Below are 17097 nucleotides of genomic sequence, written 5' to 3'. Positions count from 1 at the left end.
AAGTAGTCATTCAATGAGCAATATTACACAGATGTGGAAAGCACTTGCTCCTGAATTTTGATATTCCCCATTGAAATTTGAGTCCAAATGAAACTGAAACATATATTCCCTCCCTAAGCTCAGGACTCAAATATATTAATGAGCTAGAATTCCCTGCCAATAATAAAGACCATCTGCTCCCATCTTCTGCTGAACTTATATATTATATATATTTTTTTTTTATTTCTATCTCCTGGTACAGGTACTGATTGCACACACTTGTGTTGATGTCTGATGGTGATAAAGCTTCTAACACTGCCTTGTGTTTGAACTTCAGGACACCTTGTCAAGTCCAGTGCCAACATCGGTTGACTTTTAGTCCCCAGCTTTCATGACTATCTGTAGTGCCTTGGCTTTTGGTAGTCCAGTGGCTCATTTCTTTCCAGACCTTGCAACCTTTTTCCAGAGTTCTTGAGGAAGGAGGAAGTGGGAAAGAAAAAACAAGAACTACTATTGCAATTTTTGCAAGTCCTGAATTGCAGAGCTTTCTCCATCTCCATCTCTCCTGAAAGAAGTGGTGGTAGTTGCTGTAACTATGAGGAACATTGGAGAGTTTAAGTTTTTATTTGTATCTGTTACTGGCTGTTTTCTTAGTTGGGGGTGACGAAATGGGACGGCAACCAATGAATGGCATAGGACACAGCAGGAAACATTAAAGCTATGTGTCTCATGTTATTGCCAAGCTATTTTTGACCATGTAAAACAAAGACCTAGAGATAAATCACCTAAACTTGCTAAACTGCAACTCTCCTGACTACCAGCAGAAAAGACAAGCCAGGATATCTAAGCAAATGGGTTAATATAGTGACTCAAGATGATTGAGCCCCTTAAGTATGACTGCTTTGACTAATGAAAACTTAATACTTAATTATAGTATTCAAAGTACTTAATTAAAACCTGTAATTAAGACATATCACACAGGAAGGTCAGCACTATTTTGTACTTGTGAAAACTGGAGAGATTAAATTACTTGAATAGGCCCACACAAGTAAGTCAATGACAGGCAGGGATGCAAAACCCAGGCTTTGTATTTAGGCTCCCATAGATTGCACTGCATCACTGCAAACTTTAGCAGAGGATATGATTTACATTTTCATGCATTTCCTCCAGTGATTAAGTATATCTTGGCATTCACAAAAAAACCTGTGGTAAACCATCTTCCCTTCCTGGGACTTCACAGTGGTATCTCCCTCACTTGGTCGCTTTGAGAAAAACAGGTCTCTGATCTTGATCTCCATTTACCACGTCTAAAAACAGGTTTTTTTACCATGTCTAAAAACAGTTTTTAGAGAAAAACTGAATTATGTCACCTAGATTCTCATGTGCATTGTTTAAAGTCTTGCTTACCATGATAAAGAAAATGAATGCCAATTTATGTTAGCTGAGTTAGCAGCCTGAGAGCTGTATTGTAACACTGGTTTTGCAATGAGTAGTATTCAGTCAGAATGGTCTGATCCATGGCATAAATATCCAGTCAAGAAACACTACACACTTCACCTACGAATAGCACAAGCAGGCAGCAGCTATATCAAGAATTTGTTGCCAATAATCGTTATAATTGCAGGGGAATACCACATTTAGTTCAGGGTTTTCTTCTTTATTCATAGACTTTGGAAATGTTACTGCATTTAATGGCAGACAATACAAATACTATTTCATAGTTTTCTGGAAAGGTTTGGGTTTTTTTTGTTCTTTTTCTTTTTTTTTTTCTTTTTTCTTTTTTTTAATGTAGTGCACTTGATCTTTACCAGCTGTTGAGTCAAATTTGGCGTAGGTCTGTTTCTTTCTGTACAGCCTGCAAACAATGTGTATTGTAAAATGAGTAGGGTACAAACCCAATTTCAATTGCAGTATGGGATTCCCCTATGCTTTTACAGGGAAGCAAGGTTGATAACTCTATTTGCTATTGGATGAGGCCTGGAGACCAAACCCATTGTAGTTAACCTTTGAATACCAGAATACCATACATGTTCTAAAGCTAAGCCATTAAAATACGGAAGGGAAAAAAAAAAAAGAAAAAAAAAAAAAAGACATAGTACATGATGAAATCTTGATGTTTCCTTTGCTGACATTCAATCCACAATTGTATATTTTCATGCTGTTTAAATTGCTATGTGATGTTTGCATAAACATCCAATGATCTTTTGTTTTCTCCTTTCTTGTACTGGATAGGAGCAAAGTAATTTGTGGTAGAGTAATGAAACCTGGATATTTTATAAGCCAATGCAAAGATGTCTTGCTGAATACTCCTGGTAAACTAAGAATGATTCATTGAGTTGTAATAGGATCCAAAATCTAAACAGTTGAGTGTGAAGGTTTTATTAGGTCACATACCTCAAAACAGTTATGTCACAATTTCCCTATTAAGTACAACTAATGCTTTACTCTGCTAAGTACAAGAAGTTGCTTACAAATACTCAAGGGACACAGTCACCTTAAAATCTAGTCTGATGATCAAACTCAACATTTTCAGCTACTAAGCGTGCTCAAGATCCCCCTTGGCAACACCTAGAGTTTGAAAAATACAAAAAAATCCAAAAGTTTCCCTATTCTTTTTATGAAGAACCATACAACCTCAGGATTGACTCTGCACAACAGAAACTCACTATATAGACTTACAGGAAAACTTCATAAAGGAAGGAAAAAACCCTGTAACATACACTTATAATAATAGTAGCTACAGAAAGCTTCTGATGGCTTTAAAATCACAATATCTCACTATCTCATTAAGTAAATTGCTAGAAAAGGCAATCCCTTTGACTCTAAATTCTCCAAGTTGTGACCTGATATGCTAGAACAGAAGGCAGTAGACATATGAAGTTCAACAAGGCCAAGTGCCGGGTCCTGCACCTGGGGCGCAATAACCCCAAGCAGAGCTACAGGCTAGGAGAGGAATGGTTGGAGAGCTGCCAGGCAGAGAAGGACCTGGGAGTGATGGTGGATAGTCGGCTGAATATGAGCCAGCAGTGTGCTCAGGTGGCCAAGAAGGCCAACGGCATCCTGGCTTGTATCAGGAACAGTGTGACCAGCAGGGCTAGGGAGGTGATCGTCCCCCTGTACTCAGCTCTGGTGAGGCCACACCTCGAGTACTGTGTTCAGTTTTGGGCCCCTCACTACAAGAAGGACATGGAGGTGCTTGAGCGGGTGCAGAGAAGGGCGACGAAGCTGGTGAGGGGCCTGGAGAACAAGTCCTACGAGGAGCGGCTGAGGGAGCTGGGCTTGTTCAGCCTGGAGAAGAGGAGGCTCAGGGGCGACCTTATCGCTCTCTATAGGCACCTCAAGGGAGGCTGTAGCGAGGTGGGGGTTGGTTTGTTCTCCCACGTGCCTGGTGACAGGATGAGGGGGAATGGGCTTAAGTTGAGCCAGGGGAGTTTTAGGTTAGATGTTAGGAAGAACTTCTTTACTGAAAGGGTTGTGAGGCATTGGAATAGGCTGCCCAGGGAAGTGGTGGAGTCACCATCCCTGGAAGTCTTCAAAAGACGTTTGGATGTAGAGCTTAGGGATATGGTTTAGTGGGGACTGCTAGCGTTAGGTCAGAGGTTGGACTCGATGATCTTGAGGTCTCTTCCAACCTAGAAATTCTATGATTCTGTGATTCTGTGATATATTGTGCGTACACTGAGAGCTAAGTTGTAACCTCTGGTCAGTGCCCCTATAAAGAACATTTAGTTGTGAATTATGAAGGTAAACTGCTCCCTTTTAATGTAGCTCAGGTAGGAATGGGATTAAGGCCATGGGATTGTGATGGGTTATGTAGGAAAACTGAGGTTACTTCCAATGGAAAAGGAAGGAGTTTTCTTTAAGAACCTAGTCATGAGACTCTAACATTCATGTGGCTAAAATGCTTTACACTGGATTGAAAATCCTAAGCTGGCAGTAATTTGCCCTGTTTAGATCATTATTGTTTCCAGTGAGAAAACATTTTTGTCTTAAAAAGTCATTAATGCATTCAAGATTCCACTGAATACATCTAGCAGAAATATTACATACAGAACATAAACTGTATTCTGTCTTTTACAATCAGAAATTATATTGATACTTCATTCTATTATACTGGAAATAATGCATTTCCCCTGAAAATTTAAAACAACAACAAAAAAAATATTTCTTACTTATCCAGCCTTCAATGCTGGAAAAGTTGTAAGATAGTATCTTGAAAGCAAAGAAAGGGATCCAGTCTCCCTAACCTCACAACTCTGCCAACATCTTAGGCAACTCGTGAATCTGTCTACCTAACATACATACCTAAGACACAACAGAGAATTGTGCCTTTCAAGGTCCACAGAGGTAAAACCTGTCCCCTAGACTGGACCCACCTTAGAAGCTGTTCTTGCATTTTACATTCTGAGTCTGAGACTTAACCACTCTCCAGAGAAATAAATTAGAAAGGTAAAAGAGATCTATTTTAAACACCCAATGCAGCAGATCAAGGAGACCCATTGCAGCATTGCAAGGTGAATAAATTACTTAAAATGCTTATGTTATTGCACTCATAAACTTAAGTACATAACTGTTGCTGAAGAGTGCTTGGGTACATCAAGAGATTAATCTCTCATTACTATATGTTATTATTTTAAAATCATTATCTAAGTGGGGAGAGACTGTGAAGAATTTGAATTCAGAAATATAAAAAACTTTTTAAATATTTTTTCCCCTCAACTCTAGTATTTTATAAGCATCTTTGTTCCATCTTTATTACATTTTAGGATACACACCAAATATAGAATAAAATGCTGTAACATACTAACTTAGTATCTGGGTAGTACCACCACATGTAGACAAAGTCTCGGTTGCCTGTCCTAGGGACTGTGTCATTTTCAAGCAGGACTTTGTACATACAGCCAAACTCTCTCATGCTATGAATTCCACTTCCCCAAAGTAACTATATACTTATCATCCCCTACTCAGACTGAAAATATCAGACACCCTACTCTTTTTATTTTATTTTTTATTTATCTTTCAATATATTCTCATCTTGAACGTCCGGAATGCCAACAGAAGCAAAATATCTCTATACTGCCCCTTTGTGGGGATATTTGGAAACATTCAAAATTCAAAGCCATTAAAGAGATGGTATGGCTCACACTCCACTTTTATGCACATACATAAGTCATTAAATTTAATAGTCCAGTTACATTCATTCCACAAAATGAAAAACAGGTTTTACTCTTTCTCAAGCTTAATTCATTTATTCACAGAAAAGTCAGTGTTTCCTATATTCCTAACATAATGAGCAACTTCTGAAACCTCCCGTTCCTCCCTGTCATCTATTTGGCACCACATCTTATTGTAAAAACTTAATCTTCAAAGTACTTCATATAAACTAAATCATTTTTATTACCGTTTTTCAAATACAAAAGACAGATTTTAAAAGGTACTAACAACAACAGCAGCTGGAAATTGTGTGAAATGCATTTTCTTATTCCCTTACTAACAGTCATCTTTGCCACTTTATATAGTTAATTGAGAATGACAGGAATATAAATCAAATGGTCAGGATAGTTGAAAGGCTTTTTCTGTTTTTGCTTTCCTTCTCTGCTTACAATTATTTTAGCAGCATACATCTATTATATTAAACAATAGCAAATAGGAACAAGTAAGAGATTACCTGAGAACATGAAAGTCCACATTCTTCAATCCTGGGAATAATTTGACAATCAGAATTCCACAAAAGAATTATTAGAAGAATCTGAACATGAATATTTATCATCCTAAATTGAAAAAAAAAAAAAAAGAAGAAATAAAATCAAAACCTCAGAAGAAGTCTTCTACTCTGACAATTCTCTCTCTCATGCCAAAACTTTAATATGAATTTTAGTCCCTCCCACAATACCTCTGAGCTCCTCCCCATTAAAACTTTTTTCAAAGACAGAAAATTGCTAGTTGTGGGAAATAAAAATCATGTTCAACTCATTTCTTGTGTTCCTTAATGAAAAGTGGGAAATATGAATTTCTGACAATCACAATAAAAGCCTTTTCCTTCTGTTTTTCATCATGACTGGTTTGGATGAGTTTTAGTAAATTTCTTTTTCTTTTTTTTTTTTTTTTGGAAATTCCATATATAAATGAGAATTTTGTTTCCAGTAGTGATGTAGCAGACAGGTTCACTGGAATCCAAATGCATTATTATGCTTGTTTATCTTCCTGGTTTTCTAATGCACCAAATGAATTTTAAAAAATAAATACATAAAAATAAAGATAGAAATAAAAATAAATAAAAATAAAAACATATCTGTGTTTAGGTCAGTATTCATGGAAGATTGGTTTCTTCTTTCTCTTCAGCAAGAAAACCAGCTCCTTTATCCCAGAAATCTGTTGTGAATTTATTTTTTATTATTTGATTTTATCAACAGAAGCCTCTTGTTTATCTCCATTCTCTATTCTATCTCCAGTTCTTGGATTTTCATCATGCTTGGGAAGTATAGTGCTTTGCCAAAAAAGCAGAGTGCCTCCAGCTCTGGAATCAAGGTATGAGGGCTACAGCACCTCAATACTACTTAGATCAGGAATGCATTCCTTGGAGCTACCTTAAACAGTACCAATCACAAGGAAGAAGTACTCTGAAAACCACACTCTCTAGTTCATATAGAGGCTACATGGTGTGTTATGTGGAGCAGAGAAGAATTCCTCTATAGAAGGCTTGCTCAAAAATGAGAGAGAGATCTTCCAGCATATCAGTGCCACAACCAAAGTCCTCAGCGCTGAAGTTGAACCTTTTGTTTCATTTACAGTATGGAATGTACAATTAACACCATCTGCAAGGGTGTAGCTTTACCAATATTTCTTTTAAGAAACAGGTAGAAGACAATGTCTATTCTGCCAATGTATCTACTATACTTGTATTTTAGATAGTGTCATGTGAGTCCAGAATGTCAATTTTCCAATGACACTTTATTTTTGGAAGATGAATGCTGTCACAGTACTGAACAAATTGTCATTAATTTATTTTGGTTAAAAAAATAATAAATTTTGTCATACATCAAATCAAAGATCCACCCAGTCTACTCTCCTGTGACAAGGAGGATCATAGCATATGCTTAGACAAAGTAAGAAAGAAGTTAAATACATTGCTTCCATGGATTACTTTAATAATACATATACATTTGGTAACATAAATGTTACCAAATTCCAGTGACCCACAGCTTATGGATTTCTTAAACTGAAAGCCATGTGCCTGTCACTATTTTTAAGTTATTTCTGGGTCTTTCTTACATGAATTTGTACAATAACACTTTGCATCTATTTATCCTTTTGGTTTTCAAAACATCCTGTGGCAATGAGTTACACAATTAAACTATGTTTGTTTGCTTTGTTTTGAGTTACAGCTGCTTCCAAATACTTCAGATGAGCTCCCCCCTTATTCTTGCATTGGAAGTAACGGAGAATATTCATTGTCATCTCATCTTTGCCGAGACTATCATGTTTTTGTTGATTTCTAATATTCCCTCCTGCCCTCTTTTTTTTCAAGATGAAGAATATGCCTCTGCATTTTCACTATATGCTTTTGTAAGATTTTTGTAAGGTCCTGCACACAATATTCAAGGAGTGACCAGACTGAAGATCATTTATACAATAGCAGACTGATGTTGACTGAATCATCAGCAGCACAATTTCCCTCCACCAAAAATCCATTTTGCCTCTCCCTTAGACATTTACCAGCATGTCTACTGCAGACAAGTCAGTTCAGCACACACCACCGTTAATAGTTTTGCAACTTCAATTTCCACTGCAATTTATGGGACCTTGTAGAATACTGTTTGATTGTGAGACATTTCCTCCAACTTCAGTAAGTTTCCCTGTAATCAACCAGCTTCATTTTTTATTGTTATTAAATGTCTTGAGCATAAGGTGTCCTTTCATATCTCCATTACTAAGTAAGCTCTATAGTCTTTTTAGGGGTCTTCCCTCTCACCTCTGGTTAAAAAATGATGGTATTTACCTTTCTCAGAACTATTGAGACCTGTATATGCATAAATATAGATGGATGGATGGATGGATGGATGGATGGATGGATGGATGGATGGATGGATAGATAGATAGATAGATAGATAGATAGATAGATAGATGGGATAGACATATAACCCTGAGAGCTGCTAAAAGATGTCCTCTTATGGGTGGAGTTTGAGGGAATACCTTTTTATCTCTGAGTTTTCACTGTATTACTTTTAAACAAGTTTCTTGTGCCTAGAAAGCTTATACCCTTTCAATTGCTCCTTTTAATTTCCTTTTTGAGACTTGTTCATTTTATATAGTTTCTTTTTTCCTTATAGATTAGCATAGCACATTTTTTTGGATGTTGAACTTGTGCCACTATTGAAGAGTGTTTTTTTGAGTGGTTGCTTGGAAAGTGACCAGGAGTTCTTTCTCTTCCTATGGGGTCTGTGATTACTTGCTCCAAACAACAGTCATTTATAGTGTTTACAAATTAAGTTCCTGTATCAAGCCTTGAGGTAACACTCCTTCAGTTTCCATAGAAAAGACTGATGTCTCTATTATTAAAGTTTTCTCCTCTCTTACTCTCTCTGATGTTTCTTAACACACCTTTGTCACCATATGAGTAAAGCAGTCGGTAGCACTGCTCTGACAGTATTCTCTTTCAATCCCAAAAGTTTCTGTAATAGCCACTACTAGGTTCAGCAGGCAACAACCTTGTTGTTATTTACTTTATTTGATAGTTTTTTAAAACCATGCTGCAACTGGCACAATTTACTTTTCCATTCTTACATAATTTGTAGCCTGGAATTACAGTGTTCATTCACTGGTTTTATTATGTCAGGTTGCTGAAATCCATTAGGCTAATATTCTCACTAAATGTTGGGCAGTATAATAGACCCATACCATGTGTGCTTTTTTTTAAAACTGTCACTTATGTAGAAGCACCTATGCATGTGAAATCTATATGGGCACTACCTATTTTCTCCCTGCTCCAATGAGACTTTGACTGTCCATAATGATTCTCAGAAAGTTTCTTGATAACAATTTTCTGTCATTCTTTGTTCTTCACTATACCTTACCTACATTTTAGTCAACATTTGTCTTGTGTTTATGACTTTTATTACTTCATCACTGAAGAACACATAATAGCAAATAATATTCTGTCCTGCTTCTACCAGCTTTCCCTCAGCCTTAAAAATGAAAGAGAGAAAGAGAGAAAGAGAGAAAGAGAGAAAGAGAGAAAGAGAGAAAGAGAGAAAGAGAGAAAGAGAGAGAGAGAGAGAGAGCGAAAGAAAGAAAGAAAGAAAGAAAGAAAGAAAGAAAGAAAGAAAGAAAGAAAGAAAGAAAGAAAGAAAGAAAGAAAGAAAGAAAGAAAGAAAGAAAGAAAGAAAGAGAGGGAAAAAAAAGAGAGAGAGAGAAACTTTAATAGGAAGTGTGTTTGTTTGCACTTTGGCAATAGAGCACTAGTCAAGGATATAGAAAAGACAAAATCTAAACACTTCTCAGTCCATATAGAGTTTGTGTGCAGACCTTGCACATTTCAGAATGGCATTCTGGCTGTTCAGTCTTGGTTGGTTTGGTTTGCTTTGGTTTTTAATAAAATGCAGAGGTAGATGCTGGAGTGTAGAGCAAAGTCCAGTATTTTCCATTCTGCACTCTCTCGTGTCAGGCTTCATCTGTGAACCATCAGCTCAGGTTCCCTCTTCCTAATTCCTCTCTGGCTTTACAAATTTTGCATGCTACACACTGGGTCTGTCTCAGGAGACTACCATTGCTCAAGTGTGTTCAAGCAGCATTATCTGGAAATAAATATTGGGATAGACACATCACCAGAAATATCCAAGCATCCAGGCATGGATATTGTGACTTTTTTTTTTGTAGGAGTTTAGGCACAGAAATCTACATAGACTTCTACTTTGGCTACGTATGTACTGACATTGTTGAGCTGAATATGTCAGTGCCTAGGCGCCTGGGCTGGGAGGCATGTCCCTGTCATATCCACACTGGAGAAGTCCCAGCCTTCTTCGGGGCACAATAGCCACATTCACGCTACATTTTGCAAGAGTATCCTGTGGTACAGCACTACATACTTTCATGTCTCACCAGCACAGGCACACATATCTTCTTATTATTCCAGCTGTCCTGAGATCAAGGGCCGTGGCCTGCAGAGTCCCATGGCTTCCCTTTGAACTTGGTGTGCAGTCACACTGCCTGCACCAGGCCACAGACACCTCGCCTCAGGGTCGCTTGCACCAACCACAAGACAGCTGAGTGTTTATAACTTAACAGCTTCTTGACATGTTAAGCAAGCTTTGGAATAGAGCTGGGTTGGGTGTTACTGTCATCACAACAAAATATTCACAGTAATTCAGAGCTGCTTGGGAGCTGCAGTTTTACAGTTTATCTCCTACCCTGAGTGAGTCTGCCCAGCCAGGGCAGGTACTGAGTGGAGGGTAGCACCAGTTAAGTCTTAACTAGCCTAGTTAAGAAGTGATTTACTTCCAGGCTAAACTACTAACCAGGGTATTGTGTCCAGTGCTGTGGCTTCCCTATAAAAACAAGCAAGCCCCTCCTGTGACTAATGTAGTATTTCTCCTTGTACCCACTTCTCCCCATCCAGATACAAAACATGGCATCTTCTGCTTATTCTGCGTACCTTCAAAGAGGAAAAAGGAATCATGAAACCTCATGTCAGTTGAATTCTACAGCTTGAAAGTACTTGTTATAGAGAGGCATAATATGCTTGGATGACAGCAGCCTACCCGTAGTGAGTGCTCTTAGACTTTCAATGTTGTAGCTGCTTAAGCTGCAGTTTAGGCACATTTTCCTCAGAAAGGAATAATAAATTGAGTTAGATACCAGGGCTCCTTTTCTGTTGTATGGAGAGTGTAAAGGTTGAGAAGAGTGTTCAAATCTGCAAGCATCCTGAACAGAACTGCCTAGAGCTAGTCTATCGGCAAATGCTAGGATGGTGTGTTTAAACCCTTTGCCGCCTCAAGAGATGATGGCTGTAAAGATACAGTTTGTTCCCACAGTTTGTCTCTTAAAAGGCAAATATATCTTCCCTTCAGGCACTTAAACAATGGAAGTAAAAACAAAGCAGGGCATTTTGCTTTAATAGTGACTAGATTAATACAAAATCACACACAAATAGTGTCAAAGCAGAGACCAGATACATACACACTTCCATGGTGGCATACGATTCAGCCTAGTCATAAAAGGACTGACAGTCTGGAGACAGGAGACAGAAATTTAAAAACCCCTCCAAGGTGAGAACAACACTGGCTCCAAGTATTCCTCCTCTCAGATGAGTGCTGTAATCCTCAGACTTATACATGGCCATCGGCACTTCATTTAAAGCAGATACAGACACTTTTAAAATGGGACCTGATCCAAACAGTGCATTAAACATGCTTTTAGAGCAAGGTTTTGGGGCAGAACAGCACCTATTTCTTCCTAGACTCTTGAGAAACGCCGACTTTCAGATGGATCTTTTTGAACTGTTGCAACAGAAGCCAAATTACAGATGCTTAAATTACTTTTTATCTGGTGAAACACGTTATCCTAAAAGGGTTTATCCAAATATAAAGGGAAACAAACTCTACACTCACCATTAGCCTGGATAAATGTTTTGCTCCTCATTTCCAGCAGGGGCGTAAGCCTCTTACTTTGATCTATCCCTGGTTAACAGTAGTTTCTACGCTTAACTTTTTTTCCCTACATGCCTCAGCTACATGCACAAAACCTCCAAATAATGCATTTGCTATGCATGTATCATATAGCACTCCGAGAACCTCAATAGCACATGAAATCTTCCACTATAAAATTTTAGATGGCAACAAGTCAGCTCACTTCTTCCTGGTCTTGGCAAACTGCCATAAAAGACACATTGTTATGGTATACTTGGTAATATACTCAGAAAGAAGACCCCTCCTGTAAATCCCAAGGGAACAATGGCAGCAACACAAATTTAATATAAAGTTTGTATACCAACAATTTCAACATGATTAAAAACAGTCAAAATCTCTCTTTATGCTTTTTTGTTTTGTTTTGCTTTTATAAACATTTGCTATGTAAAGTCCTATTCATTGTCCTAATCTTATTTCTAGCCAAGCAGTTAGTGTCAGCAGTGAAAACTTACTGAACAAGAGAATAGTAATGATCAAGTAATTAATTTCTTTTCACTGAGTATGGCAGAACAGCCAGCGACTCTGTAAATGTCTTCGGCACAAAAGAAACAAGAAAAATTCTGTGCCCCAGGGGTCTTCTGAGTGCATTTCTGTGCAACCCATGCACACAGAAATGTAGCAAATGCTGCAGAGAATTGCTAACACCATCTGCCCAAGGTAAGTTATCACTCACATGACAAGCAATGTCTACTAGTATTCCAGAAGCTCTTCAACCTTCTTCTCATTAAAGCATTCAGAACCTTCAAAATAAACATTTAAAAAGTGATGTTCACAGCATCTTTCAACAATTTGTTTAAGCAGGTATATAATTTGAAAGTCACAAGGAGAGTGCCATATACAAAACAGAATCAACACCAAACTTGAGACAAAAATTAGAATACCCACACACTCCCATCTTTCACCCTGAAAATGACACTTGACACATGACAAATGTTTACCATTCTTCACACGTTGGATGTCTTGAGGCATATATATTGACAATATTGACTACAGACTATATCAAGTGCATAAAAATAGCTTTTGTAAATAGTGAAAAATCCACTCAGCTCTTCCTGACTCAGTGAAGCTCGATTAGATTAAGAATAAATTATCTGTGCACATTTCTAATTTTGCTGGTGTAAGCCAGTCTTCACAGTTGCCAAACCCTTCCTGACCATCCACTGAAAGACAGGATTGCCTAGCACTAGGAAAACATTAATATAAATTTGTCCTGGCAATCCAACATTGAAGAGCTCAATATGCGCTTGATTATGGCAGGACTGGAGTTCAAACTCTCTTTCTCATAATTTTCTTCTGATAAACACCTCTTCAGATATCCATCCTGACCTTCACTGGATCAATATTCCTCTCTCCTGAGTAGATTTTTATTTTATTTCTGCAGTTCCCTGGACATCTACTATATCAGTAACCTGCCACCAATCCTCTTTTCCCAGAAAATTTGAAAAATCCTTGAACAGCACAGTTATATCCTGGTTATATCCAAAACACAAGCCTTCACCTCACACTACCCAGGTATGTGTAATCAATTCATTATCTTGTGGAAAGTGCCAGGTCATAAACCGATGCCATATACAGTTGATTAAATGCATAAACACCAAGTCTCTGTGCTTATCCAGCTCTAAAATACCCAGCCTTCATCCCTGATCTAACTGAACTGGAGCTAATGGCAAGGCTTTGTGCTGCTGTCAGTGGAAGCAAGTTTCATTCCTCAAGCTTTCTAAAGAATACTTTGCTTAGCTGGGAGGCATTTTTACATATAAGCTTTTAAGAAGACTGAAGCCACACAAAAGGCAGGAATAGAATTAGGCCAAGGGCAACCTGTGCAACTACATTACGTTATAAAGCAGTATGACTTACTCCAGTACATGCCAGCAGTAGGTAAGTTATATTGTTCCCATAATTCTTGTCTTCTCTCATCAGAAAAATGACCCAATGGATTGCAAAAGAATGGACTAGATGCACTAGACAAACTAAATGTATTCAACTTTCTTTGTTTCAAAAATGAGATGCAAATTACAACAGGAATTCGGGACCCTCACTAGACTTTTCTGATACTTCTTCCTCCATCACTACAATTTTCAGTATATCACTGCAACTATACTATAATTATTATAAGTGTGTACAACTGTGTAAGCAGCTGTGATAGCAATAAATTCAAATTGCAACCATTTTAGTTTCATCAGTGGAAAAAAAAAAAAAAAACAGTATTTGTCCCTCAAAAATATATTAATTGCAAGCTATGCCTTGGCTACAAAATATAATATTTCTCAATAAAAATACCTTTATCTGTGTGCACATCTCTCTTGTTGCTTTTTTCTTCAGCCTCCTGTGGTATTCTACTGCTGGCATTTAAACAACCCATTTGAAGAATACAGAAGCTGCTCTATTCTAGAAGTTTCAAAAATAAATCACGTTATTCTCAGTTCTGTTTCATTAAATCTAATCAATACCTCAATAACTCTAAAGGAATTCCTCTGCCTACTTGCCCTCTGGAAATGGAACACTGGCAAATCAATCCTTTGACTAACTCTTAGACTAGCAGGGAAAACATATTCAGTTTGGGCAGCGACACTGGCCTCCTTACTCTAGCTTTGTCTGAACTATATCAATCTCTAAACCTGAAACCCTGCCAAGTTCCTCTTGATCATATCATCAAACATTCAGCCCTTTGGAATACATTTTAAGAGAGAGAATGACATCCACATGACTTTTAAAAAAAATAATAATAATAACGTTCACTTAAAATCTTCTGTATGGGTGGTCTTGCACATTTAGAAGACAGTAAATCCGTGCCCATACTTTCTGAACTGTTGCATAATCTTTGTTTTTATAGTTAACAACGATCCCCCTACTGGAAAGGAGGAAATTAGACTCTGGGGAAGTCCAGTGAAACAACCTATTATTCTGATTAGAAGCTTCTTTTTCTGCCTTTTTTTTTCCAGGAAAAAAAAAAAAAAAGAAAAAAAAGAAAAAGAGAGAGGTTTTCTTAGTTTGCTTTGCTGTGTTTTTTTGTTTGCTTGTTCATTTGTTTTTATGACTGTATATATCTCCTAAGATCATCCTACACACTGTGATCATTTTCCACTTCACCAACAATGAAAACTTAGCAGGAACATATTCTCCCTGTACAGCAAAACCTTTTAATGGTACAAAATCAGCACTGGTGGCTCTGCCTAAAGCTTTAAAAAACATCAGCTGCTTTAATAATCCAGTCAGCTGATTGATAGAGTATGGAACTTTGGACAAGCCTCACGTAAAGGTATATACTCCATAAATTACGCTTACAGTGCAGTACGTACCCCTTTAAATTGTTTGATTTTTTCACTGCTCTGTGTAGTTGTTATGCATATTCACGTATCACAGATCTTCTTTTGCATGTGATATCAATAAGATAAGACATCTTTAAATTAGCTCCCCAAGTACAAAATGAAAATACTTTTTTCCTTGCAGTACCAATTATTTGCTACACGTGGAATATCAGTCATTCAAGCAATATCCTTCAGTGGCAGGGAACCTCTTATTCTAAAAATTTAAAAACAAAGGCCACGCCGTCAGAGGATGCAGCTATTTTCAGCCTTAGTACACATAAGCAGCATAGCTTTTAGAAAAGTAAGCCAAAAAAAAGTATGTATGCACTTTTGAAATAAAACTTAGGTTATGATTATGATCCATTAGCTGATCCACCTCACATGCATTGTAAAAGTTACAACAGCCATGGAATATGTGCAAGTTAATAGAAGAAGCTCATTATGAAAACCAGAAAATTTCATCCTTTTCTCATACAGCGAAAAGGAATGCATCTTTAAGGCCAAACTCTTTAGTTATGCAAATTATGCTTCAATGCTAGAGTTAAATAGCTGAATGACTAATGAATCTACCTCACCTTTCTGAAAGGCCCTGGGGGTAAATGACGTGTCTTGAAGATTAACATTTCCGTACTTTCCAGTACCACGATAAGATGCACATTACCAGTATATCTCAAATAGTAGATTTTGCTTACACATATTCTCTTGCAGGACTGAAGACAGACAGTAAAACAACAGAATGTATCTGACTATATTTGATGTGATGAGGTGCTAAGTTTTCTGAATCCAACTCAGATTTGGGCTGTCTTTATAAGGGTGTAACAGTATGGGAATAATCTGTGCATAATCACCTCTGGCAAGGTGAACATATCTACTGGCAGCATTGTCTGGAGTGAGACCCCATATACCAGAGCTCTTAATGTATGTTATAAGGCCAGCTAAATATTCCATGGAAAAAACATGTTCTTCTGACTAAGTGATTGTTGGTTCATACTTTCGGTGGCTTTGTGCAGAAACAGTGCGCATAACTTTCTAGTCTAACATTCATACAGTTAGTAACTTCCAAGGGCTTATATTTATGCGATCATAATACAAATTCTCTTTTTATATCAGTCTTGGATGGTAAGAAATGAAGATACCTCTTTGTTCTTGACTGTAAGAAAGGATGCCATGACCTACTCTAACAGGTCCACATCTTTCTTTTGCTGGGTGTTCCTGCGCTTGCAGTAATATCATGACTACGAAGCAAGCTCAAGCTAATTTTAAATACTATATAGCACACTGTATTGCCTACATATGATCTGTTGTTTCAAAGGAACTCTTTCAGTTCTGTGTGCTTCCCAGGCACAATGTATCTTCACTTCTAGAGAAAAAGCAAAGAACTTCCATTTCTCGTTGTGTATAACAGGGACACTGACTTTGGCTTCTGCAAGTGTATAAGACAAATCATGAGCCACAGATAGTGACTTGGTTGTTGTGTAACATCATCTAACTGCTTAACTGCTGAAAATTAAGCAGAAATTTGACCATTATTGCTAACTCTGTACTTATCCATTCAATTCAACCTGATATGCAACACCTGATTAATCAAGGCCCCACATCATTATTAATACTATCTTTACACGTGACTCCTTTAATACAAAATTACATGTTGCACTTATACAGTGCCAAGTTTTTTCCAGTGTAAATACATATTTACTGTCATCTCTTTCTGCTAGCCTCCAGGCAAATACCTGCTCTGTGTCGTGTGTCTGATTCTCTGAGTTTGTCTGAGTTTGTCTGAGTTTGTTCCATTGTGACTCTACCCAAGTTAGTTCAAAGTATCTCAGAGCACAGACAAAACTGATTTTTCCACCCTGAGCATGAGGAACCATGCTGTTCTTGCCACAGAAAGAGATGGAATTGTGATCCCAAAGCCTTGGACAGACAAAATTGTCACCCTTCACCTGCTGCCTTTGTGGAGTTAACTACACCACCTGCAAACAAGAGTCCCAAATACATCAAATCATTTCAAGAGGGCATAGATTGTATTCTGTGGCCCTGGAAGAAACACAGAGACCATGAGGTCAGTCGCCACTCAAAGGTCTGTTGCCGTATATATACATCTGCCTACATTGACTATGATTAGA

The 17097-nt window shown here is 37.6% G+C and overlaps 1 protein-coding gene across 3 annotated transcripts in view; it reads right to left on the bottom strand.

The window, feature by feature from the left end:
* IL17REL (interleukin 17 receptor E like) overlaps positions 1–5953 on the bottom strand; it is a 49339-nt gene extending 43386 nt beyond the window's left edge. For 2 of the 3 annotated variants that reach the window (XM_082751712.1, XM_082751713.1), the window contains exon 1: positions 5648–5953. In XM_082751712.1, coding sequence (XP_082607838.1) covers positions 5648–5749 — 102 coding nt within the window. In that variant the 5' untranslated portion in view covers positions 5750–5953. The remainder of the gene's footprint in view (positions 1–5647) is intronic. The other variant, XM_082751714.1, reaches the window with a different exon arrangement.
* Between the last annotated feature and the right edge of the window lie 11144 nt (positions 5954–17097).

Source organism: Aythya marila (genome assembly GCF_965140915.1).
Source record: "Aythya marila genome assembly, chromosome: 1".
Taxonomy (NCBI): Eukaryota; Metazoa; Chordata; class Aves; order Anseriformes; family Anatidae; genus Aythya; species Aythya marila.
Note: the sequence above shows the minus strand (reverse complement) of the source record. Positions and strands in the feature narration are given on the sequence as shown.